The sequence below is a fragment of the Doryrhamphus excisus genome, linkage group LG7 (assembly GCF_037039965.1).
Source record: "Doryrhamphus excisus strain RoL-2023G ecotype Guam linkage group LG7, RoL_Dexc_Guam_v1.1, whole genome shotgun sequence".
NCBI classification, from domain to species: Eukaryota; Metazoa; Chordata; class Actinopteri; order Syngnathiformes; family Syngnathidae; genus Doryrhamphus; species Doryrhamphus excisus.
Genome location: NC_136363.1, coordinates 16,732,301 through 16,759,973, shown reverse-complemented (window position 1 = coordinate 16,759,973; position 27,673 = coordinate 16,732,301). Strand labels below are relative to the sequence as shown.

At 42.2% G+C, this 27,673-nt stretch overlaps 1 protein-coding gene across 4 annotated transcripts; it reads right to left on the bottom strand.

Annotated features, from left to right (window-relative positions):
• Positions 1–619: 619 nt before the first annotated feature.
• smchd1 (structural maintenance of chromosomes flexible hinge domain containing 1) lies at positions 620–26,359 on the bottom strand. Of its 4 annotated transcripts, none has more exons than XM_058059313.2 (48): positions 26,078–26,359; positions 23,346–23,421; positions 23,094–23,252; positions 22,938–23,020; positions 22,744–22,853; positions 22,552–22,669; positions 21,059–21,178; positions 20,817–20,983; positions 20,663–20,741; positions 20,386–20,596; positions 18,220–18,340; positions 17,957–18,137; positions 17,581–17,778; positions 17,407–17,520; positions 17,224–17,330; positions 16,743–16,825; positions 16,562–16,675; positions 16,378–16,455; positions 15,490–15,609; positions 15,267–15,414; positions 14,863–14,913; positions 14,287–14,389; positions 14,128–14,200; positions 13,845–13,984; positions 12,661–12,789; positions 11,968–12,192; positions 11,764–11,906; positions 11,589–11,674; positions 11,391–11,509; positions 11,150–11,311; positions 9,971–10,099; positions 9,817–9,896; positions 9,583–9,740; positions 9,403–9,518; positions 9,266–9,327; positions 9,089–9,176; positions 7,676–7,807; positions 7,447–7,599; positions 7,252–7,378; positions 7,049–7,168; positions 5,817–5,902; positions 4,402–4,524; positions 4,156–4,337; positions 3,938–4,047; positions 1,820–1,890; positions 1,580–1,748; positions 1,359–1,511; positions 620–1,300 (listed from the first exon to the last, which is right to left on the bottom strand). In XM_058059313.2, the coding sequence occupies exons 1-48, from the start codon at positions 26,231–26,233 to the stop codon at positions 1,215–1,217; spliced, it is 5,919 nt and encodes a 1,972-aa protein (XP_057915296.2). In that variant the 5' UTR covers positions 26,234–26,359; the 3' UTR covers positions 620–1,214. The 4 variants fall into 4 exon arrangements, with proteins under 4 accessions (XP_057915296.2, XP_078648385.1, XP_057915298.2 ...); XM_078792259.1 differs by having other exon boundaries at positions 22,552–22,666; XM_058059315.2 differs by lacking the exon at positions 14,863–14,913 and having other exon boundaries at positions 26,078–26,358.
• Between the last annotated feature and the right edge of the window lie 1,314 nt (positions 26,360–27,673).

The following is a 27,673-nucleotide window of genomic DNA, read 5'->3' as shown; positions in this document are numbered from 1 at the left end:
ACATTTTGTCATTATCCATAGCCGTGTTTAAAGAAAATGCAGAGGAGCTGAATGGTGCCTCATTTACATACACGGTGCAATTAGCAAGTTCATTCATTCATTCATTTTCTACCGCTTTTCCTCACGAGGGTCGCGGGGGTGCTGGAGCCTATCCCAGCTGTCTTTGGGCGAGAGGCGGGGTACACCCTGGACTGGTCGCCAGCCAATCACAGGGCACATATAGACAAACAACCATTCACACTCACATTCATACCTATGGACAATTTGGAGTCGCCAATTAACCTAGCATGTTTTTGGAATGCGGGAGAAAGCCCACGCATGCACGGGGAGAACATGCAAACTCCACACAGAGATGCCCAAGGGTGGAATTGAACCCTGGTCTCCTAGCTGTGAGGTCTGCGTTCTAACCACTCGACCGCCACACCGCTCATTAAAAAAATAATTCAATGAATAATTCAATGTTAAAGTATTACAGATCATGTACACACATACACAGTACACACGGAGTAACGTCAGACTTATCGATGTAAGCCCCACCCATTTTTTTTGGTTAAAGAGAGTTAATGGTGCTGTGCAAGCAACAGTTGAAACAGTTGCTTTTTCTTGGTGTTGGCAACAATCAAATGTATTCTTTTGCGTTTTATAATGATTTTTGGAGCATTATGGAATGAAAAACTGTGTCTTTTGTTTGTCTAAAATAAAGCACCCTTCAACAGATGCACAAATGATTGAATGGTGTATACATCATTGAAGTTTATTTGTGAGTCATCATGTGCAACCAGAATCAACTCAACCTGTGTGAAGCCAGAGAATATTCCCTTTTTCTCCTACTTTTTGCTTGCTTGAATATTTCCTCCAGGCAGTATTCCCCGTGTACTAAATCACACCGGGGTCCTGTTGGTTTCGCCAAAAAGCCACTAAAGCTTAGCAATACATGTGAATGAACATTAGGTACAACTGTGAAATTGACATGGATAGTAACGTTCACTCATGTGGCCATATGGTAAACAAACTAATAGAAACATATTTATTACATACGGAATTCCTATATAACACAAGTGTACCTAATGATGTGTTTTGAAAAGTTGCATTAATGACCCAAAAAAGATATATTTGCATAGAAAATAAAGCCTTCTTTGACAATTTAATTAAAATAAATGTAATTAAATGTAATAAAAAATATATATGTATAGAAAACCCAACCTTTTCTGAACTTAGACATTTTTGTGTCTCTTCTCTGTCCCTGGAGGCCTGCCAGCATGTTGGAGGCTTCGCTTCTTGGGCTGCTGCGATGTGGACGCTAGAAAGGAGACAGGCTATGAGGAATCAAACACAAGAACAAACGTGACCAAACCTACCGAGTTGTTTCTCAACTTCCCGCAGCTCCATGACTTTTTCATCCATTTCTCGCTGCTTTATCTGCATTTCATCCGTTTGCTTCATCTGTTCCTCGTATTCTTCCTGTGCCTCCAACTTGTTCTGCAGGGCTAAGCGGTACTTGGTGAGGAGTTCTGGAGCAAAAAAAAACAAACATGAACACAAGCTTTCTCCGTAATAGGAACAAAATGTCAAATCATACCTATTTGCTCCTTCAGGGTGTGGAAACTCTGCGGGAGGGGGGCTCCAAACACTTGCAGTTTTGAGATTATGGGGGCTTTGTTCTGCGCGCCTCCGAACTTGCCGTTGTTACTTACGCGCTCCCCTTGTCTCGTCAGGATGGTGGGGCAGGGGATTTTACTTTCGACCAACTGGCGACGGCAGGAGATCACTCAGAGTTGGGATAAAAGATGTGGAGTGACCAAAAGAAGGCGGTACTCACGATTCGTCTGTAGTTGGTTGCAGCGTCCAAGTCGTCCATCACAATCGTGTCCCCGAGAAGATTTCTGAATACTGAGAGGGAACAAGTTTGTTTTTTTGTTTACTTAACAGAATTATATAGACCAGACTCAAGAAAACTATGGCATGAGGGCCATTATTCATTATTATAATTATCATGATCATAAAGAATACATCACAGCAGTTCAAGGAAGATGAGGCTTCAATACAAACCAGAGTGGGGGTTTATGTACGGTGCAGCATGAGTCTGTGTGACAGATTGAAGGAAGCTTTCTACACTGTATTTTATATTATTTAGGTATTTATAGGGTCCTCTTGAAACTGCATAGTTTATTCATTCATTTTCTACCGTTTATCCTCACGAGGATATCCCAGCTGTCTTCAGACGAGAGGCGGGGTACACCCTGGACTGGTCGCCAGCCAATCACAGGGCACATCTAGACAAACAACCATTCACACTCACATTTATAGCTATGGACAATTTGGAGTTGCCAATTAACCTAGCATGTTTTTGGAATGTGGGAGGAAACCGGAGTAACCAGAGAAAAGTCACGCATGCACGGGGAGAACATGCAAACTCCACACAGAGATGGCCGAGGGTGGAATCGAACTCGGGTCTCCTAGCTGTGTGGCCTGCACGGTAACCACTCGGCCTGCATTGTTTATGATAGTTAATATTCGACTTTTACATATTTTTATACCTAAATGAAGCATGTCCAAGCATACAAATGGCCAAATGGCTTATATTTGCACTTATTAAGTCTACTATATTGGGTGATACAAGTGTAAAGTGTAACTATAGGGGTGTTATTTAATGTCTAGAGAGCTCTAATAATGTTTAAAAAAACTATTTAGAAGGTTGCAAAAAGGTTTTGTATGCTCTAACTTAGGGATGTAATGTTTACCGGTATTAATGATTAACTGCGATAAAACTCCCGATGGTTCTTCTTCTTCTTTCTCTTTCGGCTTTTCCCTTGAGGGGTCGCCACAGAAAATCATTCGCCTCCATCCAACCCTTCCACATCTGTCTCTCTCACACCAACTACCCTCATGTCCTCCTTCACTACATCCATGAACCTCCTCTTTGGTCTTCCTCTACGCCTCCTACCTGGCAGCTCTAAACGCAGCATCCTTCTACCAATTTATTCTCTATCTCTCCTCTGGACATGTCCGAACTATCTCAGTCTGGCCTCTCTGACTTTATCTCCAAGGCCGCTAACATGTAATGTCCCTCTGATGTACTCGTTACTGATCCTATCCATCCTGGTCACACCCAATGAGAAACTAAGCATCATCTCTGCTATCTCCAGTTCTACTATAAAAACAAACACAAACGCATGTCTTTTTATAATGTCTTAAATGGCTTATTTGCATTTATTACAAATTTCCCCACTGAGGGACGAATAAATAAATTATGTCTACTATATTGGGTGATATAAGTGTAAAGTGTAACTATAGCTCTAGAGAGCTCTAATAATGTTTAGAAGCTTGTAAACATGTTTTCTATGCTCTAACTTAGGGATGTAACGTTTACCGGTATTAATGATTAACTGCGATACAACTCTCAGCGATTACCGTTTCAAATTAATTTGTGATTGATAACCATACTTTGATAAACTCACGGACCAGTGACACTGCTCATTTCTTGGAGAAGCAGTCGTTAGTTACGTTAGTTAGTTAGTTAGTTATCTCCCTCAAAGCACCAAGAGTGATGATACACAAATGCTTTTACTCTCAAAAATATTCAACAATATTGTGATGACAACCTTGATAAATTTGGGTCACAATAATCAGGATATCAAATTTCCATATCGTTACATCCCTACACCAACCATGAAAAGGTTCCATTCATAATGAAGGAATCCTACTTTGCGGATATTCACTTATCATGGTCAAGTCTGGAACCAATTAACCACAATAAATAAGGGATTACTGTAGAATTTATTTTAACGCATTGTTGCCCATCAATCATCAACTTTCAGAGCCTGCCATCATTTCAAAGCATCAAAAATGAACTTAATTTAAGTCAAGTAAGAAGTAAGCTACAAAGAGAAAATAATACAGTATGATCCAACATGTGAGAAGTGGAGGAAGAACTCACCCATGCTATAGTTGATGTTGCTTTGGGGGTAAATAAGGCATTCCCTTGCAAAAACAGGATTCCCAAGGGGTTGGAACAGAGGATGGCCGTTACGGATGTGTGGTAGTGAGCTGCAAGTATGTGATCATCATGTAAATAGATCATGTGACTGTTCAGAGAGCTTCTTTTGTGTTAGGGTATAGTTAAGACTGGAGAAGAAGTGACTATTGAAAAGATACCTGCGCCCGGGTGCTACATAAATACTGTCCAGGGGTAAGACCTGCTGCATGCCTCCCGTGGCGTCGTAGAGCCTCTTGGCTGCTGCTGTTGTCTTGGCGACCACGCAGTCCATGTCGCCCCTGATGTGCCAGGAAATTACCCTGGCTTCATCTTCATCCTGCACAAAGGCCAGGTGGCCGACCTGCGTTCAAAAAGACCAGGGTGTCAGGACTGTTTAAGAGTCAGTGAAACCGGTGTCCCATTACCTTTCCCAAAACATCCTGCTGCCCCTCCAAGTGGTTAGGAATGGAGCAGACTCTTCTGGGCATTTTCTTAATCTGGTCGGCTTCAGACCGCTTTCGGCTCAGCAGCTGGTCAACTGCTTTGATCTATAGAGAATAACACAAACGTTTTCTTGTACTTATCTACGCTGTTTGCACCATGATTAGTTAAGCATGATTAAAAACCACTGGTGTTAGCCCCCTTCCTGATTTGTCACACTTAAATGTTCCAGATCAGCAAATGACAACACAATTGAACACATGACCCTATGTGAACAAGTGATTGTACTCCACTGTGAAAACATAACTGAGATTAATTGAGATCTATCATCTGGAAACGGTTATGGCGCCATTTCTAAATCTTTGGGACTCCAGCAAACCACAGCGAGAGCCATTATCCACAAAAATATCGAACAGTAGTGAACCTTCCCTGGAGTGGTCGGCCAATCAAAATTACCCCAGGAGCGCAGTAACAACTCATCCAAGAGGTCACAAAAAACCCCCCAAAACACCCAAAGAACTGCAAGCTACCCGTAGCTCCTAACCACTTTTTATGAAGATCTCCGATAGGTTGATTAATTTATTATCAACTACTATACCAACAAAATTAGAAAGTGGGGTTCGCAACTGTTCGGAAGTCCTCTGGACTCTTGGAAGTGTGACCAATTACAGCAGATAGGGTGTGGGTGAAATAAATTAAAAAGACCGTTTTGGCTGGAAGCAGGAAATCCAAGTAAACAGCTGGAATAGGTGCAGATTCTGGAAAGGTGGAAAGCTTTCTGGGCCTATATGGGCCAATACAAAAAGCTGAAAATGAGCACAACAGGTCCCTTTTACAGGTCAGTGTTCATGAGTCCACCATAAGAAAGACACTGGGGAAAAATGGCCGAACAAAAAACATTCAGGCTCGTCTCAATTTTGTTAGAAGACATCTTGATGATCTCCAAGACCTTTGGGAAAATACTCTGTGGTCTGGCAAGACAAAAGTTGAACTTTTTGGAAGGTGTGTGTCCCATTATAGCTCAGAAAAATTTCACAAAAAGAAGATCATAGCAACAGTAAAACATGGTGGTGGTAGTGTGATGGCCTGATGCTGTTTTACTGCTTCAGGACCTGGAAGACTTGTGTGATAAATGGATCCATGAATTCCACTCTCTACCAAAAATCCATTATTACTCATGATGTCATAAAAGAAATAATTATGTTAACTTTAAACATGCAACTTGAGCAACTTGCAAGTGATGAAAAGCATGCTGGGAAACCAGATGCACCCCAGTGACAAGAATGCATCCAAACTGATATCCCTGCTCTAAATACTTGCAAGCATAAAAACTGTGCACACCATGAACAAGAGTAAATCAAGTGTGGCTATAAGATAATAATATCTTAATAATACTTACAGTGACTGTTTGACTCAGGTTTATGTTTTTCGATTTAAGTTGGCTTCTATAAATAGCCTCTTTGTCTTGTGCATCTTGGAATCGCACTGGTGAGAAAGAACAACACATTGTAAAAATGCAACAAAAGCCAACAGTGACAGAAATATGCATGATTCTATATACAGTAATCCCTCGTTTATCTCGGTCAATTGGTTCCAGACCTGACAGTGATAAGTGAATTTCCGCAATGTAGCATTCCTTATTTATAAAATGGAATATTTTTGTAAGCTGCATGGCGAAACGAGTGGTTAGCGAGCAGGCCACACAGCTCGGAGACCCGAGTTCGATTCCACCCTGGACCATCTTTGTGTGTTCTCCCCGTGCATCTGTGGGTTTCCAACGTACTCCAACATCCTCCCTTCCAAAAACATGCTAGGTTAATTGGCGACTCCAAATTGTCCATAGATATGAATGTGAGTGTGAATGGTTGTTTGTCTATATGTGCCCTGTGATTGGCCGGCGACCAGTCCAGGGTGTACCCCGCCTCTCGTCCGAAGACAGCTGGGATAGGCTCCAGCACCCCCGACCCTCATGAGGATAAGAGGTAGAAAATGAATGAATGAATTAATTAATATTTTTGAAGTTAGAGCATAGAAAACCTGGTTACAACCTTCTAAATATATTTAATATACATATTTAATATATTTAACATTATTAGAGCCCGAAGACAGCTGGGATAGGCGCCAGCACCCCCGCGACCCTCGTGAGGATAAGCAGTAGACAATGAATGAATGAATTAATTAATATTTTTGTAGTTAGAGCATAGAAAACCTGGTTACAACCTTCTAAATACAGTTAACGTTATTAGAGCCCCCCAGCCTTGCCCTGGGTTACAGTGTGACGCTTGTTTGTCACATCAAATATTACAGTAGAATTACTGACATCTAGTGGTCAGTGTAGAATACAACAGCTCATGTCCGAATTAGTCTAAGCTCATTTATCAATTTTTTATGCTTGAAAATGTTTAGGCAAAAAAAAAATTTAGGCAAAAAAGGTGCTTAAAAATGCATAATCTTGGACTGATAGTACCCAGTAGTCAACCACAAAACTGCATGACATATAAAACCTGTGACAGAGTAAGGCTGTGAAATTCCAAGCGCATTGTGGCAAGGGATATATATCACAAATATATCACAATAAAGACATACCATAACTGATTAGAAGCAACTTTTACCAAGAAAATGAAATCCTACCTGTCAAGCAATTATAGAGTTCACTGTATGTCGCCAACAGGCCTCGGTAAGTCTCAATGGCCGTAGATAGTTCGTCTTTCTTCCTGGACAGCTCAGACATTTTTGTTTGATGTTCGGCATCTTAAGAAAAATATCACACGGTCATCTATCACGTGGTCATCTATCACATGGTCACGGCATCTTGAGTGTGTTTTTTCTTCTACCGTTATAAAAATGGAACCGGAGCTGAAAGGGGGCGAGTGGAGTGGGGTTGATTGGGACTTGAGGTTTGAAGAGGAGGATGTAAGAGGCACCGTCCTCACCGGGGCTGTTCTCCATGATGGCCAGCATCTATGGAGGAGAAACAGCCTTGTTCCATCTGTGGGGGTGCTGTTTTATTTAGGAATTCATCTACTTACGTTGATATGAGCTTTTCCTTCTGACAGTCTTACATTGCAGCTGCTTTCGCCTTCAAGTTGAGGAAGGACCTTATTGGAGTTATCTTCATAGTTCTTTATGATAACCCTCACTGTCCCCTCCATGTTTTCTCCTGCTGGGTTCCCATAGGAATCCTTGCATCAATCAAGGTGACTGTTAGTCCAGCTGAACAACATGCATGATGCTCTTCTGGCATGATGTTCAGCTCACCAATATCCTCAGGGTCATATTCTGCACCAGGGTTCGGTTGGCGATGTCCTTACTGTGGAAAACCAAAGGTGTGGGCGGTTGGATGTCAGGTCCCAGTTTGGTAGGGTGATTGGCCACCACCTTTACTGGAATCTTCAAGGAATCACAAAAAAACAATTCCAAATTAATTCATTCATGATGAATTGTGACCAATCACAGCGGAGTGGGCGTGCCGTGGGTGGAATAAATTAAAATGGACCGTTTTGGAGAATCCAAGGAATAGGTGCAGATTCTGGAAGCTCTAGAAAGCTTTCTGTTCGGGTTATCTGCTCTTTAGGAATCCACAACTCAATACAAAGGGATGAAAAATGAGCATAATAGGTCCCCTTTAAGATAAGCATCTTATATGTCAATTTCATGATTAATTGTTTTGTTTAGTAGCGTCTACGTTTTCCCTGTTTGGCTCTAGCTGTTAACCCTCCTCTTGTGTTAGGGTCAGCACCGACCCGTTTTACATTTTAATGCATAAAAAGAATCACATGACATTTGTTTATTGCATCAAGGCTTTTTGATTTTGTCAGGAAACTCTATTTCAACAAAATAAAACAAAAAAATTGTTTTTACTCAATTTTAAAATGGTCTGGTTGAAATTATGACCACTGTATTGTTAGGGTCGGTTTCGACCCGGTTATAATAATATGACTATAAAGCAATATTTTGAGCCACAACTGAAATCATAAGTGTACAATTAGCCAACACAATGACAACCAGCTCATTTTCTCATCATGTAAGCTTCAGGGGATTCTCATTTTGACCGGTAAAATTCACATTTACAATTTGGATCATGGAAAGAATGGCAAGAAGTACAGTGAACCAAGATCTGGACCTGTTCTTCTTTGATTTCAGTTTATACTAAAGTTCTGTTGCTGAAAGCAATAACTTTTTCTACCTTTTCTTGACATTAATATATATGGGTCAAAATTCCCCCGAACACCATAGATGTTTCTTTAGTGATTAATACTAAAATGAGAAAATAAATAAAACTAATTGATTTAAGAGATATGTTCTATAGCCCTCAGTAATAGTACCAAAGGTAACAAAAGAACCTTCAATGTATTGATATGATTCTTTTGAGGTTCAGTTTACCATTTTTGGAAATTGAAATGGAGGGGTATAGTGACAAAAAAGGCCTGTATGCCCACACCAAAAGTATTAAAACCAACATTTTCATGGATGAGGAAGCCTAAGAAGGTAACCAAGACATGAGAAGCAAATTTGATGGTAACTTATTGTTTTTAGTGTATTTTCTAGCTGATTTAATACATGGGTCAAAACAGCCCCGGTAACATAAGAGATGATACCAGAAAGCTAACACAAGAGGAAGGTTAATGCATTCCGGAATACCGCTTGTGACTACTTTAACATTAAACCAACCTGATCGCTGAACAGTTTTGTGGTTCGACTAGTACACAGACAAAACTGGATGCTGTACTGTCCAACTTGCTGTGGGATGGGTTTATTTCTGTAATGTACACACAAAGATATTTAGAATTATTGCGACCAAAACAGAGCAGAAATAACAATTTATTGTTTGGTTTGTTTGTTCTTTACCTGAAGTGAAAGCAATCTTTTTTTTGGTTTGCCGGGGGTTTACTACATGTCAGCTGGTCTGCCTGGAGACATAAGAAGAGATATCATTCATCATGTATCCGTGGTGCAGACATTTAAACACGTCCTTTGTCACTCACTGTCGCGGGAGGTTCTGGTCCTGATGGCCCCCCGCTCCACAGAAGCATGGTGATAGCAGCTGGGTTGCAGGTTGTAATGGGGATGCCCTCCTCGGACACCACGGTCACAGTAAACACTGCATACAAAGAACAGGAACATATCATACCACTGAGCTGCAAGTTAAAAGTACTAAAACTAACCTGAGAAGACGCCCCCAGCTGGAAATTTGACATTCTTGTCATAGTGGACTGACAGTCCCACTGGTCTGCTGCCATCGGGGATGACTGTAATATCCACAACTGGACCAGGAATGGGATTCAGATTGAAGACACCTTTAAACATTAGCTGGTAGTTCCCCCTAGTGGACGAGCAGTGAAAGAACACTCACAGAACACACACTTGGATGGATATTATGGGATTATGGTGGTACTCACTTTGGTCCGCTCACTCGGTTCACATCAAAAGTAGCCTGGCCGTTCACATCCACTGGTTGGGAAGTAACGGAATTTGCCACCTAAAATAATAATACCAACTGGTCACATTTCCTGCCATAAAGTCAACATGTGTCTGTATTGAGCCCAAGCTCACCTTTAGTAAATCGGTAGAGGGCTTGATGTGAACCACAACCCTCTGGTCCGTGGAGCAGTTCCTCCACTTGTCACACAGTTGGAGGACGAACTTTGTGTTGATGCCGTGTTCATTCAACACCTGCAATGGCTTTCCCAAAGAACAGTTCATTTAAGTGAATTTCCGCTAAAGAAAGGAACCCAAACAACAGAACACGTCAACACACACATTATGCACAACATAGTCTACCTATCATACATATAAATGTCTGCACACAATTACATTACACCTATATATTCCGTCCGCAAGGCATGCTGGGTAGCTTGTGGATTGTACGTAGGTTGTCAGCCATGTTGTTTTTTCCGCTTTGTTGCATAATAAGTACATTGTGTGGCCCGCGGGTCAAAATGTATACACTGGTATACACTGTAATGTTGTTTAAACCTCTCTGTAAAGACTATATATATATATATATATATATATATATATATATATATATATATATATACACACAGACTCTTTATTGCTCTCTGGTTCTACCATATCTTACTTACTGTGCGGAAATATGGGCTAATAACTATAAAAGCAATGTTCACTCGCTAAATGTACTGCAAAAAAGGTCTGTAAGGATAATTCATAATGCCGCCTACAGAGAACATACTAACTCCTTATTTCTAAAATCACAAATACTTCAACTTGCTGATATAGTTCATCTTCAAACAGCTAAAATAATGCATAATGCTAAAAACAACCAATTGCCTAAAAATGTCATCCAATACTTCTCTACAAGAGAGGAGAAATATGATCTAGAACTGAATTTGAAACACTTATATGCTAGGACTACGTTAAAAAGCCATAGCAGTCATGATGTGCTATACATATCACTATATTGACACTTACTATGGTACCCATTATGTCATTGTATGGTCATATCACCTCGTACTTCGGTACGGGACAAAAATTAAAAATAAAAATATTAAAAATAAAACTGTATCATGGAAAGCAGGAAGTGAACAAATGTTACTGCTTGTACAAGTACCAGATGGAGGGGTAGGATTTAATAAGCTTTGCTTCTTCCTACTCCTTTTGGACATGTGGAAATGTGAACTGATTATGTGATGCATTCAATTGTAATCTGATGCATGTTCAAATGAAATAAAGCCATATATTCTCTGTGCATCACACAAAGGTCCTTTCTACCTGCTCGGGTCCACTGAGGAGTACCAGCTGTGCAGGAAGGCCAGTGGTCACTTTGATGATGACACGCTCCACAAACGTTGTGTAGGTGAAGCACAACTCTCTAGAACCCGGGTATCCAGACTGGAAGCGGACCCCCGTGACACAAACACATTGGCTGCTTTCCTGGAGCCGACACAAAGTAATGTCAATCATGATTAAATGTAATTATTGCATATAAGAGTAAAATAGAAAGTGAGCAAACCTTCCATGTGTAGACGAGGGCTGACTTGACCAGACCCTCACCTTCCACAGTGATGTCATTCTCACTGGTGGGGCTCAGTGCCTTGGTCATGTTGCCATATTCGTCCAATAGCACCATCTCTACAGGATAAAAAAAGCCATGTATTCATTTGCAAGCACATCCACCATTGTAATATTCCATCCTCCTTTTGGGACTCACTGATACTTCCAAGGATAGTTTCCCCAAGCCTCACTGTGCTTTGTGGCATTTTCACTTTTAATTGTGCTGGCTTGCCTGGACAAACACTTTGTACAAAAAGACAACATTTCCTGAAACTAATAGATCGGGGGGAGAAGGGGGATGCTTCAAAGTCTCAAATAAAGAAGTGACATACTCTATAGTAAAGGAAATAGACATGCTCTGGTCTTGCAAAGACACTTGATAGAATCGTCCCTCCTGAACCTGTGTGGGAACCTCTATGGCTGGCAGCTTGCCCCTCACCAGATCTTCAAGACAGACATCTGCTGTCCAATTCACCTAAAGAACATTTGTGAATAATAAACAGCTGAAGAAAGTTATTGATGTTGATATTACACACCTTGATAGTGGAGGCAATTTCAGGCGTGGGAGATACTTCTCTTCCACCCTCGTCATACAGCCTGTAGTACAGATGATCCAGGAGGCCACCAGCTGGCCATTCTATCTTGTCGTTGTTTCTAAAAATCAGGTTCCCGTTGTTTTGGCTCCAGACCTCTATCTGTGTCAGTCTTGTGCTAGGTATCACCACGATCTCCTTCACAACCTTCAATGTGTCCTTCTGGCCCTTGACAACACAAATGAGAAAAGCAAGAGTGATTTTTAATTTTGCTGTACATACTGTATAAGCAAGTGAGACCAGACAGGAAGTAGAACTGGAGGTAGCAGAGATGAGGATGCGGAGGTTCTCAGTGGGAGTGACCAGGATGGATAGGATCAGGAACGAGTACATCAGGGGGACATTACATGTTAGAGGCCTTGGAGATAAAGTCAGAGAGGCCAGACTGAGATGGTTCGGACATGTCCAGAGGAGAGATAGTGAATATATTAGAGCTGCCAGGTAGGAGGCGTAGAGGAAGACTAAAGAGGAGGTTCATGGATGTAGTGAAGGAGGACATGAGGGTAGTTGGTGTGAGAGAGACAGATGCAGAAGACAGGGTTGGATGGAGGAGATTGATTTGCTGTGGCGACCCCTCAAGGGAAAAGCCAAAAGATAAAAAAGAAGACTTTATAAGCAAAGCGATTTTCTACCAACCGGAATCTGAAATGTAACTTTCAGATGTTGAGACTCTCCCCGAGTTAGTTTGAGCTTGATGGTTTCTGTCACTATCTGTCCAGCTCCAGTGCTGCTGCAGTCAATCACAGCTGTTGGAAAAGACTCCACCTGGCAACCCAAACACATCCATCACACATCTATAAATAGTTCTGCACTAAATTATCAAGCATCTTCAGTCACATGCATGGAAGTTTATTTTTTCCACTTTGTGCTATGACAGCATTCTTGTTTAGCAGTGATGCTGTGAAAAACACTTGTTACCTGTTTGGTAGTCTATTATTACCACCTACAGGAATGGAGCGGAACAGCAAGCAATCACTGATGGAAACTACAGTACTATAGTAACCTCGGTTTTTGTCATTAATCCATTCTCAAAGGTCCAACACAAAAACCTAAGCCATTTTTCCCCATAAGCAATAATGTCAGACACCCAGAAATATTAACAAAACACATATTTTATAGAGAATAACAATAGTTTTACATGTGGAAATAATGCAAAATACATGGAAATAATGTTCGATTCTCCACTTGGGCATCTCTGTGTGGAGTTTGCATGTTCTCCCTGTGCATGCATGAGGAACACAATTGTGTGTGTGTTGTTCATTCATTCATTCATTTTTTACTGCTTATCCTCAGGAGGGGGTGCTGGAGCCAATCCCAGCTGTCTTCAGGCGAGAGGCGGGGTACACCCCAGACTGGTCGGCAGCCAATCACAGGGCACATATAGACAAACAACCATTCACACTCACATTCATACCTATGGACAATTTGGGGTCGCCAATTAACCTAGCATGTTTTTTGGAATGTGGGAGGAAAACCACGCATGCACGAGGAGAACACGCAAACTCCACACATATATCCCTGAGGGTGGAATCGAACTCGGGTCTCCTGCGCGCTAACCGTGCAGCCGTGTATGTGTATGAACAAATAAACAACTCACACACATGTTAAAGATGATTAAAGGAGTATGTCCAGCAAGTCTGTCTATAGTGTCCCAAATGTAACAGAATCACAATTTACCTATTCATCCATTATGAGTACATCTACAGATATTAGGTATTAAAACAATGTATGGTTATCGATCTGTGACATATTTTTTTACAATAATTGTTGGCATACAAAAAGCGAGGATCCACTGTACTAACTGTATAAACAGAAGCTACCTGGCAGTGAACAACTTGGTTGGGGTGAGCGGTGACGTTTCCGGTCACATCACAAACTTCAACGCTAAACCTGATGGGGCTTCCATTCTCCATCGTGATGACCTCATCTTCCGGCATCACACGGAGAACATGTGGTTTGCCTGAAACACACAAAAAATGATATTATATTGTGAGTCAAAACAAAACCAAAACCCTAAATGTGCAGGATGAGATCCTCTTCTTGATATTTCAATCCTCCCACATGAAATGAAAGTCTCAATAGGGGTAGAAAAAGCATAAATACCAGGGAGAAGATTCAACTTTAGAGTCTGTGAGTCTTCTTTCAGGCCAGGTAGGGTCACTTTCAGTTCAAATGTCTGCAGAAATAATCACACACTGATAAGCATGAGATATGATAATAATGAATACAGTTGAAGAAAGTGTATCCAAATGAGATATTAACCTTATATTGGTGGTGATTCTGAATTTTCCCGAATGCTTTGACGCCTCTGATGATGAAAGGGGGCCCACTGTAGTCCAGAAAGTCGTACGTCAGTTCCAGATCCCTATGTGTAAATGGAGATACACTCTGCAGTCAATATATCATTTAAATCTGTATGCATTTCATTCCCGTAGTGGAACCCAATTTTGCGTGTCAGTGAGTGAATTGGTGGTAAACAGGTGTGAAGAATGTGTGAACTGCCCGAAACGTTCCAAATTTGTGGCATGCATCGTTTCTGTGAACTCCATGCAACAAACCCGTGGCTTGATCACCATGTACACAGCTGCAAATAGTGTACTGTATATAACTTTAACTAATCTTATAACTAAGATTTTGCACTTTTGTGCTTTTGAATTCTGCTTTTTTCCCTTTGTGGGTCGAATAAAGGCATATGTTTATCTTTGTCGTGAAAGCGATGTCTTCTAGTCAGCAATTCCCTCTCCCACACTGTCAGTGCCTCTTTTTTTTCTAGTTTATTGCTTCCTTTGTGCTCTTTGCGCATTCATTTTCTGCATTTGCGAGTTAATATAGACTTACCTTTCTTTTTTGCATGGATTTCTTCTCTGGAATTCAACATCTTGTAGGTCCCTTGTAAATAGAGCGGGACAAAATGGGACCAAATACTGCCGTGAGTGTTTCACGGATGCAGGAAGTGGTTGTGACAATGCATACACATGCGTGTTGCGCATGCTATTGTTGTGTACCAGATGTAAACAGTAAGGTGGAAGTAAGTCGTGTGAAAGCACTGTCTTTTTTTGGCTAATGTGCACCATTTTCAGTCACAAACAACAATTGCAAAAAAATTGCAAACTGTGCACAAATTAGTCTTCACGCTTCAGTTGTGCCATAAATAAATGAATAAATAAATGACACGCATTGAAATTGTGGGACAATGCAGAGGCAACATGTGTGCAAAAGAGTAAACAAACACCAAGTCTCACCTGCATTCAAGGGCAGGCTTGAGATTGGGCAGCGGCACAGTTGGATTATTATAGGCATCATTGAACTGCAGAGAGATGTCAAACGGCTCTCCAACATGAACGGTGGAGTCGCCAACATCCACAACTCTGAAACGTTCAGCTTCTCCCTCTAAGAAGAGTACAAGACACAACAATAAGTACTTTTTGGAGAAGTTGTCTTATATGCTTTGTGTTTGTGTCTTACCTTTGATACGGAACTTGAGTGTGAAACTTGGAAGCATTTGGCCTCCAAAGGTGCTGGAGTTATTTTCACTTAAGATGGTGTTTAGAAACAGTGTGTACTCCCCCAGTTTCATGAGATTGTCTAAGGAGAACATGAACAAATTTCTCAAAATAATAAGTGATGAAGATGATAGTACTGACTGTCCGGACTGGTCCTTGTACAGGGATTAGAGCAGGGGTCTCAAACTTGCGGCCCGCAAGATGCTAGTTTGAGGCCCCCGCCTAGTTTGATATGGATGCCATATGGTTTCATGAACCCAGAAATGACAGCTTAAAGTTGTGTGCACACCGCACACAATTGACGCGATTTTGCCCTGGCAATACGCAAGCGAACGAGCCCGCCTGTTGTGCTTTTTCTCTCATCATCCATGACTGAGATCAAAACACTGAAAAAGTGTTTTTGTTTTTTTTTTGAAAACCTGATGCGGCCCAGCCTCCCCCAGACCCTAGCTCCAGTGGCCCCCAAGTAAATTGACTTTGAGATCCCTGGATTAGAGCAAAGCAATTATAATGTCGGCGCACTGGAGGGAAGACGATTTTCATATTCCGCTTTCCACTCCCCAGTGGGTGCTGGGTTTCAATAATAAGTGTTGTTTGTATTGGGTTTTTTGTATCGACTTCCTCAAGCGTAACCAGATACTGCTGTCTCTCCTCAAAACACTGGAGGTATGTCCTTCAACTAGACTATGTGCTCAAGATAAAAAAAAATGAGTCGGAGTGCTGTCCTTGACTAGACTATGGGTACACGTGTTCAACAATGTGATATATTATGACTTCCTTCTGTGAGTAGTACGTAGTATGCACACTCCTCTGGTCAGATGGGAAAGTATTTTCCTCTAACAATACCTACTTATTGCATTGAACCAGAATCCCCACTGCTGAGCATACTGGCAAACACATGACGCCATCTCTTCCTCTCCTTTAGGATCTGTGTGGAAGTATAAACAGTTAATTTTGCCAGTGAGAAATTAACCGGCTTGAGTAATTATTGTGAAAGATGAAACAATATTTCATTATTTTAACATCACACTTACCATGGAAAATCAGTCTGAGCATGATACTGAGTCTTTTCACTGATCTCTGTCGCATTGACGGCATCCTGGATAGAGATTCTTCCCTTTGGTTGACAATTTGCACATTGAGTGGACCTGAAAATCAAAAGCTTGTTTAGAGTTTTATAGATGTTTATGAACGCACACATTCAGGATCGTATACCTAATTGAGTCCCAGCTGGGAACACAGAGTTTTGTGACCAGGGCTTGCATTTTTCCCATTCCACTTTCAGCTTGTTTGGAACCCTGGAATATGGGACAGAAACGTTAGAGACTGTGAAGATTTGAGTGATTTTTGGTAAAATGTCAATTACGGAGGAGACCAGGGTTCAATTCCACCCTCGGCCATCTCTGTGTGGAGTTTGAATGTTCTCCCCGTGGATGTGTGGGTTTTCTCCAGGTACTCCGGTTTCCTCCCACATTCCAAAAACAACCTAGGTTAATTGGCGACTCCAAATTGTCCATAGGTATGAATGTTAGTGTGAATGGTTGCTTGTCTATATGTGCCCTGTGATTTGCTGGCGACCAGTCCAGGGTGTACCCCCGCCTCTCGCCCAAAGACAGCTGGGATAGGCTCCAGCACCCCCCGCAACCCTTGTGAGGATAAGTGGTAGAAAATGAATAAATGAATGTCAATTACGGACCTGGCGAGGTCATTGTTGATGTTCATCTGGATGGCCTCATCTGTGGCAGTCCTGTCGATTTTGGATATGGGTATGATCTTGTTTTGGTCGTACAGCTCTTTGGGTTCCTAGGAGCAATATTTGCTTATTGATTAAATGGATAGCCTTTAATACATGTGTATTAACACACACACACATACTTACCAATTGGATTTCTATGTGTCCTCCTGTGGCAAAGACGTCGCTGTCGTACGTTCCATACAGCAAAAACCGCACAACACTACCATGCATAATTGGCACCGTTCTTTGCGTCTTCACCTGCGTGAAGTCCATGATGCATAAGTGTGAATCTCAGTGCTTGTCCATGTAGATTCTCACCAGTTGACCCTTAATGAAGGTTCTGTTGTCCCATTGGATAGCAGTGAAGGTGGTCCAAGGATGCTGAAGTTTCTTGACGGCCACATCTGTCCGTGTGATGACGTTTGTGTAGTTCAGGAACTTCACCTGCTTGTCAAATTTCTCATGGCAGTGGAGGAGCCACTGCGTGAATTCTTTCTGGATGTTTCTTCTCCGTGTCTGAGGGAGTCACAGAAGAGACTTACCGTCAGGTTCCACAGCTGACATTTTTAAAACTTGGTCTTTGCCGCCACTTAATGTTAGGGCTCATTAATTGATTAGTCATTATGTAGCCATTTATTCTCAACCTTGTGCAATTCCAATCTTCTGATGAGAGGCGCAACAAAAAAATAGGCACCTGTCCGTTCACCGTGCACGTGAAGATGGTGTCCTTGCTCTTTAGTTTCACCTCCAGGTCTATGAAGGTGAGCTTGTTCATGGTCACCTGAAATTTGTCATTGGTGAAGAGCACGCCTGAAAAGCGACTGTAGCACTCTGCAGGCACCTTGGAGCCTTTGGGAAAGGCACACCACTCAAACCTGCAGCAACGGCAAAGAGAAAATGAGAAAATTGCTTCCATGGCACATGACAGGGATAATACTGCAATAATAGTAGTAGTACTCTGATATTGTGGTGTATGGGATGAGCCGCCCATTCCAGAAACATTCAAATATGGGTCTATTCCCTCTTGCTTGAGTTCGGGTTCCGGACTCATTGTAGTCATCTTCCTCGTCAAAAGGTGCTGAGGATGAGCAAAGAAGCAAAACATGTACGCTTATCGTCTTGACAGAGTGAAGTAGTACTTAGACTGGATTTACACGGCATGCATCAAGTGACGCAAGTAGCCTCTAAGTAGCCTCAGATCTGGCTAAAAATCTGTTATGGAGTTAGTGTGTTGACCTCGCAATGTATCGGTTTTCTCCAATCTCGTCCCGAATTACAGAAACATTCATGTTATGTTAATTGGAGACTCTATAGTGTATGGAAACACTGTGGAAAATGAATGGATTGATTTTGTCTGTTACTACATAGCGTGGTGTGAAAGAAATTAAAAGCTTTAGCACTATCACTAACTAACTATCCCTAACAGTTGTACTAGGAACCTATTGCATCATGTGACTAAACCATTGTATTGTAAGACAGAGTTGTTGTGAAAATTCACAAGCACCTAACCACTTCCCCTGTGAGAAAATGTGTTGCATCCAGATGGCCTTAAGGGCATGAACCTTGCTCGAAGAATAACCCGGGCGAAAACAGGAAAAGTAAGATGTCAGACTTGGTATTCAGCACATTTGACAGGGAAGTGAAACAATACTGTCGACCAGGGGTTCCCAAACTTTAAGAACACAGGGTTCACTTGAAAATCTAAAAATGTCCGCGGCCCACCTTTGTCCTATATACATAGGCGAAATACTGCGTTCTCAGGGCACTTATTATTCATTCATTCATTTTCTACCGCTTTTCCTCACAAGGGTTGCGGGGGGTGCTGGAGCCTATCCCAACTGTCTTTGGGCAAGAGGCGGGGTACACCCTGGACTGGTGGCCATCCAATCACAGGGCACATATAGACAAACAACTATTCACACTCACATTCATACCTATGGACAATTTGGAGTCGCCAATTAACCTAGCATGTTTTTGGAATGTGGGAGGAAACCGGAATACCCGGAGAAAACCCACGCATGCACGGAGAGAACATGCTCCACACAGAGATGGCCGAGGGTGGAATTGAACCCTGATCTCCTCGCGGTGAGGTCCGCGCGCTAACCACTCGTCCGCCATGCCACCCTAACTTATTATTATTATTATCATTATTATTATAAAGATTCAGGATTGAAATTAAAGCAGAGGGGTAAAGGAAGCCCAAACTTTGAATCTGTGGTGTACACACAAGACAGAATTAATTCTCAACTTTTTTTTCTCACCTGGGCTCCATTTTTCTCACCACTACATACTACGTGCTCCTCCGTTAATGACCCCCCAGCCAGAGAGCTATGTTCCAATCATAAACTATATAAGGTTCCTAAAATGTTGTGTCAGGTCAATAACACTCAACAGATTAATCCTTGGGCCTATAAATATATTTTTTAAAGGGCTGCACGGCGGTCGAGTGGTTAGCGCACAGACCTCACAGCTAGGAGACCCGAGTTCAACCCCACCCTCGGCCATCTCTGTGTGGAGTTTGCATGCGTGGGTTTTCTCCGGGTACTCCGGTTTCCTCCCACATTCCAAAAACATGCTAGGTTAATTGGCGACTCCAAATTGTCCATAGGTATGAATGTGAGTGTGAATGGTTGTTTGTCTATATGTGCCCTGTGATTGGCTGGTGACCAGTCCAGGGTGTACCCTGCCTCTCGCCCGAAGACAGCTGGGATAGTCTCCAGCATCACCCGCAACCCTCGTGAGGATAAGCGGTTGAAAATGAATGAATGAATATTTGCAAAAATGCAATATTTTTGCAATATAAAAGATTTGCACCTGCAGTACCACCACAGCCCAACAGAGGGCCGCGGCCCACACTTTGGGAATCACTGCTGTAGACTGTGCGATTCAGCTAACCTCAAGGAAATGAACTCCCGATATGTTTTGCCCTTGCCTCATGATTTACTTGCTGCTTAATTCAATAAAAAGCGAACAAGGACAGCGAAGTTTCCACAGTTCAGAGGAGCGAGCACGGAAGAGTGGGACAATCTTGGCTGGTGTGAGATTATTCTCTTTGACGTGACAATATTAACTGACAACACTTGTGTTGGTGATCTTTGCGAGATTTCCCTGACGTGTGGATACCCTGTGCACTGTAGGGGTCTTCCGGGTACGTCTCCCTGTCGTAGAGGAAGGGATGATAACGAATGATTCCCTCCACCATGACACCGGACACCTCGGCTTGAAAGAAAAACTTGTCAGCAGCGGCGTTTATGTACAAGGCCTGCATGTCGTCATCCACTTCCTTGAGGTTCATCACGCGAGGACATCGTGTTAGTTTCTCCTGTAGAGAGATCTACAAGCGATTTATGGGAGTGAGTCAACTCTAACAATAAAGCCCAGCAAGGTGCAAGCATCTCACCTGTATTTCAATTGCAGGGTGATGACCTGAAGGTTTCATGTTTCCGATATCTCCATGGATATAATAGTGGTATGTGTGACTGAGACATTGACAAAACACTCCTTAATTTGAAATGTTGGCCTCTGGATGAGACGGTTTAGGATGCTGAACTCACGCAAGCTGCTTTGTCCATCCTTCAAAGTCTTCTTTCAGGGAAGTAATATGCTGTGGACGGACGCCTGTGATGACTACGGCCGTGAAGCTTTCTTTCTCAGATTCTTCAGCAATCATGGCATGAAGGAAGCGCTCCTCACTTTTATATATGTGTGAAGAGTCACAAGGCTGCAGGGGCAGAAGAAGCCATTTTCAAGTGTCAGAGCATTTTGGGTTTTTTTTTAAAGAAATGACAGCATTTACCTTCCTGTTTCTGATAACATCGCTGTAAATTTCTTCTTGGTTCTTCTCTTTCTGAACAAACTGCTCTTCAGACAGGACCAGTTCATGAACATCTGGAGATCCTACTGCTTTGGTGATCATCTACACAAGTGAAGCACATGACTTGACTGAGAACCACTGCTCTACGACATAATCTACAACATAATTTTGCCCCTATTTTGGAGTAGGTTGAGGCGTGAATAGGAATAGGTGAGGTTTCCGCTCTCATGTGAGGTACAGGCGCTCAGATGGTATCTGAGTCCCTTCGTTTCCAGGAGTACAAAATGTTCACTATTCTCATTTAGTGACCTGCACTGCATTCTAAATGTAGCTTGCACATAGCGAGCATCACAACTTCCACTTCCTGCGTGATAATACCCATATTGCCTTCGTCCCGCAATACCACGGAAGCCTGAATTACACAAAATACATGACAGAGTGGTTACTTTTTTCCCCCTTGTCAAAGACCCACGACTACAGATGTCTAATATTGGCTTTTTTTTCAGAAAACTGACATGCCGATATTACGAAAGCCTCACAGCTAGAAGATCCGAGTTCAATTCCACCCCCGGCCATCTCTGTGTGGAGTTTGCATGTTCTCCCCGTGCATGCGTGGGTTTTCTCCGGGTACAAAAACATGCTAGGTTAATTGGCGACTCCAAATTGTCCATAGGTATGAAAGTGAGTGTGAATGGTTGTTTGTCTATATGTGCCCTGTGATTGTATATAACAGTATAGTATATAAAAATATTGTATACAACAATATAACAGTCATTAAAGTCATCATACAGCAACTTCACACTCAAATATACAAACATGTACCAATATGAATATAAAAAAACCAAGTTTTCCCATACTGTATTGCATCTGAGCAACGCATTCATTGGGGCGCTGCAATGACGTTAGCCCCTCTCTGGGCTCCTCAAATAAAGGCACACATCATCAAAAGTATAAGATGCAGATGTATTTACTACACTAAAACGGTCTGAAAGTTTAATGAATGTTAAGGAATGTTTCCTCCCACATTCCAAAAACATGCTAGGTTAATTGGCGACTCCAAATTGTCCATAGGTATGAATGTGAGTGTGAATGGTTGTTTGTCTATATGTGCCCTGTGATTGGCTGGCCACCAGTCCAGGGTGTACCCCGCCTCTCGCCCGAAGACAGCTGGGATAGGCTCCAGCACTCCCCGCAACCCTCGTGAGGATAAGCGCTAGAAAATGAATGAATGAATGAATGAATGAATGAAATGCCAATATATTATGCTGATATTGCCCAACTCTCAATTTCTGATACCGGTATGTCTAACATGACATAACTCCTGTGTTGGAATGAACACATGTGTTGTATACAGCAAAATCTGATACCAATAACAACATATCACACAACATTTATACTGATATTGTGCATCGGGCTCTGCGACCCACAATTTCAGAATCACTGGTTTAATGCACTGCAATTCTAGGAGGCCTTACCCTCACGGTGTCTCCAATGAAGAAAACAGCTTGTTTTCCTCCGACTCCAAAGTAGGATATGTCACTGTTGAGACTAAAAGCAGTGGGCTCCGGTGGAACATAACCTTCACGCTTGCTGCTGTAGATGAGAACACAGGACCACATATTAGTGGCTAATTTCAGACTTTCAAATGTCTTTTCCCCAATATTTACCTAAATTTTGAGAGCCTGAATACGGCCCAGTTGTTGAGCTGCTTGACGGTCATCCCACAGCCGTTATCCATGACAACAACCGAAGGCTTCCCGTGAGTTTCATCAAGCAGCTGGAGGGAAAAGGAATATAAAATGCATTACAGACACAAAGCAAAGGAGCAAAATATGGCTGGGTGTACAGAAACAGGACAAACCATTCTTATCTCAATCGTTCGAACACTTGTGTTTTTAGCTGTGGCTGAGATGGAGTTGTCCAGCAACTCGGCCAGTGCGTAGGCTGGAAGACAAACATTTGGAGGTTTAATGTGTTTGGACCAACAGCGGAAGGTCTTCATCATAAGAACGCTCACGTAAGGACTTCTGGCCCTCGCTGTCATAGTACTCATACGCCCCACTCTTGGTCACTGTGTCGTAATGAGGCTGAAAATTGATGCGTTCCTCAGTTGGCAATGGAAGTTCTTGGTTGGTATGATCTAATAAGAGGAGGGTACCTCCATCTCGAAGTTCATCTTTAAGAAAAACACAGGAAATGCTCAACTATCATCTGCTCGAATGCAATATGGTAAACACGAGAGACCAACTCAGAGCATGTTTTTCCTTACCAAATTTGTCAGAATTCAGATTATTTCGATCTGTGTCAGTGAGCACGCACGACTCAGGCGAGGTGATTGAAAATTTCTGAAAAACAAACAAACACAGGAACATGATATGTCGACAGGTAGGCTAACCAAAACCCAATCAGGGGCCAAAACAGCAGACAATTTATCTGCCATTGTGTTTTTTGTAAACAGTAGAGTGTATTTAAAAACATCACAAAATCCGCCCATAACTCAAACTGGACATGGCCATCCCCGCTCACAGTAGAAAGAGAGACAAAAACAGCAGCAACAACAATTCCCATAACAACAACAGTGACAAACAGAACTGCATCAGTTAAATGTCAATGATGGCTAAGCGTCACAATGGAGATGATATCACTGAATTGAAACAGTCAAACTTACCAGTAGCAATAAATACAGTAAATAGTAACAATGAAGACATGAACCGTGATAGTAAACACAATTACAGCCATACAATTACAGTAATTAAAATCTCACTGCTTGACATCATTATTACTGTAATAATAGCATACCAATAGCATAAAGACATCAGGGACAAGATGGTAGATTGTGTAGAGAAGCAGCCAGCATTTTTTCATCTTAAGAACATAGCCCACTCCGTCCATCACTTCCATTCTCTGCCGCTGAATCCCTGATCCATGCATTTATCACATCCAGAATCGACTACTGCAACAGTATTCTTTACGGTACAACATCCAAAACCCTCACCAAACTACAATATATTCAGAACTCAGCTGCTTGCCTCCTCACCTCCACCCGCTCCCGTGAACACATTACCCATGTCCTTAAAAACCTCCATGGCTTCCCGTCCTCCAACATATCCATTTCAAAGTCCGGCTCATCATCTACAAAGCTCTCCACAATTTGACCCCTCCATACCTCACAGACTTCCTTCATCCACACAATCTCCCGCATCCCCTTGGCTCCTCAGACTCTAACCTCCTGGCACTTCCCTGTAAGACCAAGCTCAGAACCTGGGGAGACAGAGCCTTCTCCATCGCTGCCCCCACCCTCTGGAACTCTTTGCCCCATTCACTCCGTGCTTGCCCTGACCTTCCCTCCTTCAAAAAACAACTCAAAACCCACCTGTTTAAATACGTTTTTAATGTCTAACTTTTTATACATGACTGCTGCGCCCCGCCCCACTTTTAGCCTTGTTTTAGATCTAAATGAATGTTTGGATATTGTATTTTAATGCATCTTTTACTGTTTTTACTCAACTCTATTTTTATTTCTTTTTCTCTGCTGTAAAGTGTCTTTGAGTACTCTGAAAAGTGCTATACAAATAAAATGTATTATTATTATTATTTGTTCACTTCACATTGGTTTGATTCAGGAAGTGTCATAATCTGGGGCTGCATGAGTGCTGCCTGCACTGGAGAGATTCAATTCACTAAAGCATGAATGCTGTTTAATGTAATATTTTCAGGTTCGCAGGAGATAAGCACACTGAGAGATGACTCACAGACACTCACACACGCACTGGCTTGCTAGAATATTGTGTCAATTTAATCCCCACATAGCACAGTGACAAACATACAATCAAACAGTGGGAAGCGATACACTTTAGGCACAAGTTATAATCTCTTATCTCACAGGACTGGAGAGCTGTCAGTTTGGGAAGAGTAGCTTCAACCAGGCTGGGCGTTCGATCGCAACCCGCAGGAGACTCTACCCTAACTGCCGGACTTCTCCCCCTTTTATTCCTTCACAAGACCTGAGTGCAAGCGAGGAGGTCCAGTCCCCGAAAACAGTCATGCCTGCGGTGAGTTGCCCATCCCGACATGTTTTTTAAAACAGGAAAACATTCCCATACAACATGTTCCCAAAACAATAAAGCGCTCCCAAGGCTTATCTCCACAAAAACAAGTCTTCTTTGATTATATTGTACGGGAAGACATTCCCAAGGACTCAGAGGCGCCTCTCAAAATACAAGTTCATTCATTCATTTTGTACCGCTTATCCACACAAGGGTCGCGGGGGTGCCGGAGCCTATCCCAGCTGTCTTCAGGCAAGAGGCGGGGTACACCCTGGACTGGTCGCCAGCCAATCACAGGAAATACAAGTTATATACGTGTTTTCTGTAGACTTTCACATATCACAGGTCATATCAGAACAACTAAATATATTTTCCCATCACATTGGTTCCTTCACATTGGTTTCGATTCAGGAAGTGTCATGGTCTAGGGCTGCATGAGTGCTGCCTGAACTGGGGAGATCCAATTCACTAAAGAAGTATGAATGCCAACATGTATTGTGACATACTGAAGCTGAGCATGAGGGCAGAATCCAAACATCTCTACACTCTACACTAAAGCATCTCAGGATGGAGAAGAACACGGTCTCTAACATCCAACACCTCCCGTTATGCCGTCATGGAGGAAAGAAAGTAAATTCCAGTGGCAACCCGCCAAGCGCAAATGAACTCCAAATCCAAGACAGTTAATGCAGTGTTGGAAACCTAAACGGTATCCACACACCATATTGACATTTTGGACCCAATTCGGACATTCCATTTGGAGTTTATTAACTTTTGTGACCAGCGGTTTTGACATATGTGGTGAGCTATTGTACACCGTTATCCAAGCCGTGCACGGAATACTACAGAATGTATTAAAGTGTCGTTAGTTTTATCTTGTACCATTAAAAAATATTATAAAATATGTAAGGGGTGTACTATGTGTATATTGAAGAGTTTACATGGGTGTCCTTACCCTCCTTAACGCCAGTAGAAAGTGTTTGTAATCCAAGCTACGAGCGTCAATGACTGTGTGTTTATCCTGCGTCGATCCTTGGCGACAGTCGTACACGTTAATCCTTTTATGGACCCCCTTTTCCTCCGGGAGACATTTATCGTGAGAGTTGGACATGTTCGGGTCGTAGTGTTACTTCCAATTGCTTCATTAAAACAACAAGAACGGAGGGCGTGTCCCAATTTAGTATCCTCCGGGTACTTCCGGTTTAACGCGAAACGAAAGTAACCTCACTCACTCGACAAAGTTGGCCACAACTGTTTATAGATGCAGTGTCTGCATCCTTCACTGTGCCGACTGTTGGAATTTGACCACCTGTTCTTAGGTCAGTGATTCCTGTGGGTGTCGTGTTGGAGGCAAGAGATGACAACGAACTTGTCAGTTATATGGTTTACTCTCAGACCAGTCAGATTACACGGAGCTCCGGGCCCGTTTTCCCCTAACACCTGCAGTGACGTAGGCTTTACTTACAGGTCAGAACAAATGAGTACAGCTAACTGTCCCTGCCCGGCTTTTATTATGCTAAGAAATGTCGGTAGATCTCTGGCGCATCACAGGTGGCCCCCCTCCTTTCCTCGGCCGCTGTCTTCTCACCAACGCAGGGTGGGCGGGGTGGAGCGGTGGAGCCAGCCGTTATCGACAGGCCATGGCTGCCGACGTCATGTTCTCCCGTTATCTGTAGTTAGTTAAAATTGTGGATGTGTAGGAGAGCTCCGGAACTGTATGTGCCTGAAAGCGATTATGTGTCCTGTGATTTGCCCAAGGCTGCTTGGTTCTACTTGATTAAATGTAGTGCATAGTTATATGAGTGAGACACAAGAAATAGGAGACAAACATATATGAAACACAAAGAATAGGAGACAAATATATATGAAGTCCTTCACGACACATGTTGTTTTACTTGTTTGTGTTTTCCTTGTTTTTTTTTTCATTGTGAATTCAGACCATCCTTCACTGGCCAACATGTCCCAACAACCTATGCGCGGTGCTGTCCATGCAGCTCTGAAAAATGTCAACACTTTTATTGTGCAATCTTAAGTATTGATTTATTTGTACGTGTCGATTTATTTGTGTAAGTCTGTTGTGTCGATTTATTTGTGTAAGCCTGTTGTACAAATAAGGTTCGAATCTATGACTGTCAATAGTTTGCTTTTTATAACGGATATGCTTTAACTGCACGTGCCTACACACATGGAACAAAGTGAAGTAAGATTTGTTTGTGTACGTCATGTTTTATTTGGAAATTATGTGGCTAAACTTTGAATATTTAGCAGAATGTTTGTAGAATTTGGAGGAAATAGGAGTGACAAATAAAATGCTGATATATCGGACTCGGATATATCGGAAATTCGCTCACAACGGCCAGATAAAAAAGAACCGATTTTTCTGTAATGCATTTCCAATAAAAATTCATTGCATATATCGGATTTTTTTATAACGGATTTCGCCTATTTCGGACAAAATCTCCAGTCCCGTTCCAATGCATTTCCATTAAATTTCCCTCGCATATATCGGATGGCCGCATCGCGTCGCTCCGATTCGCCGAATCGTGACAGG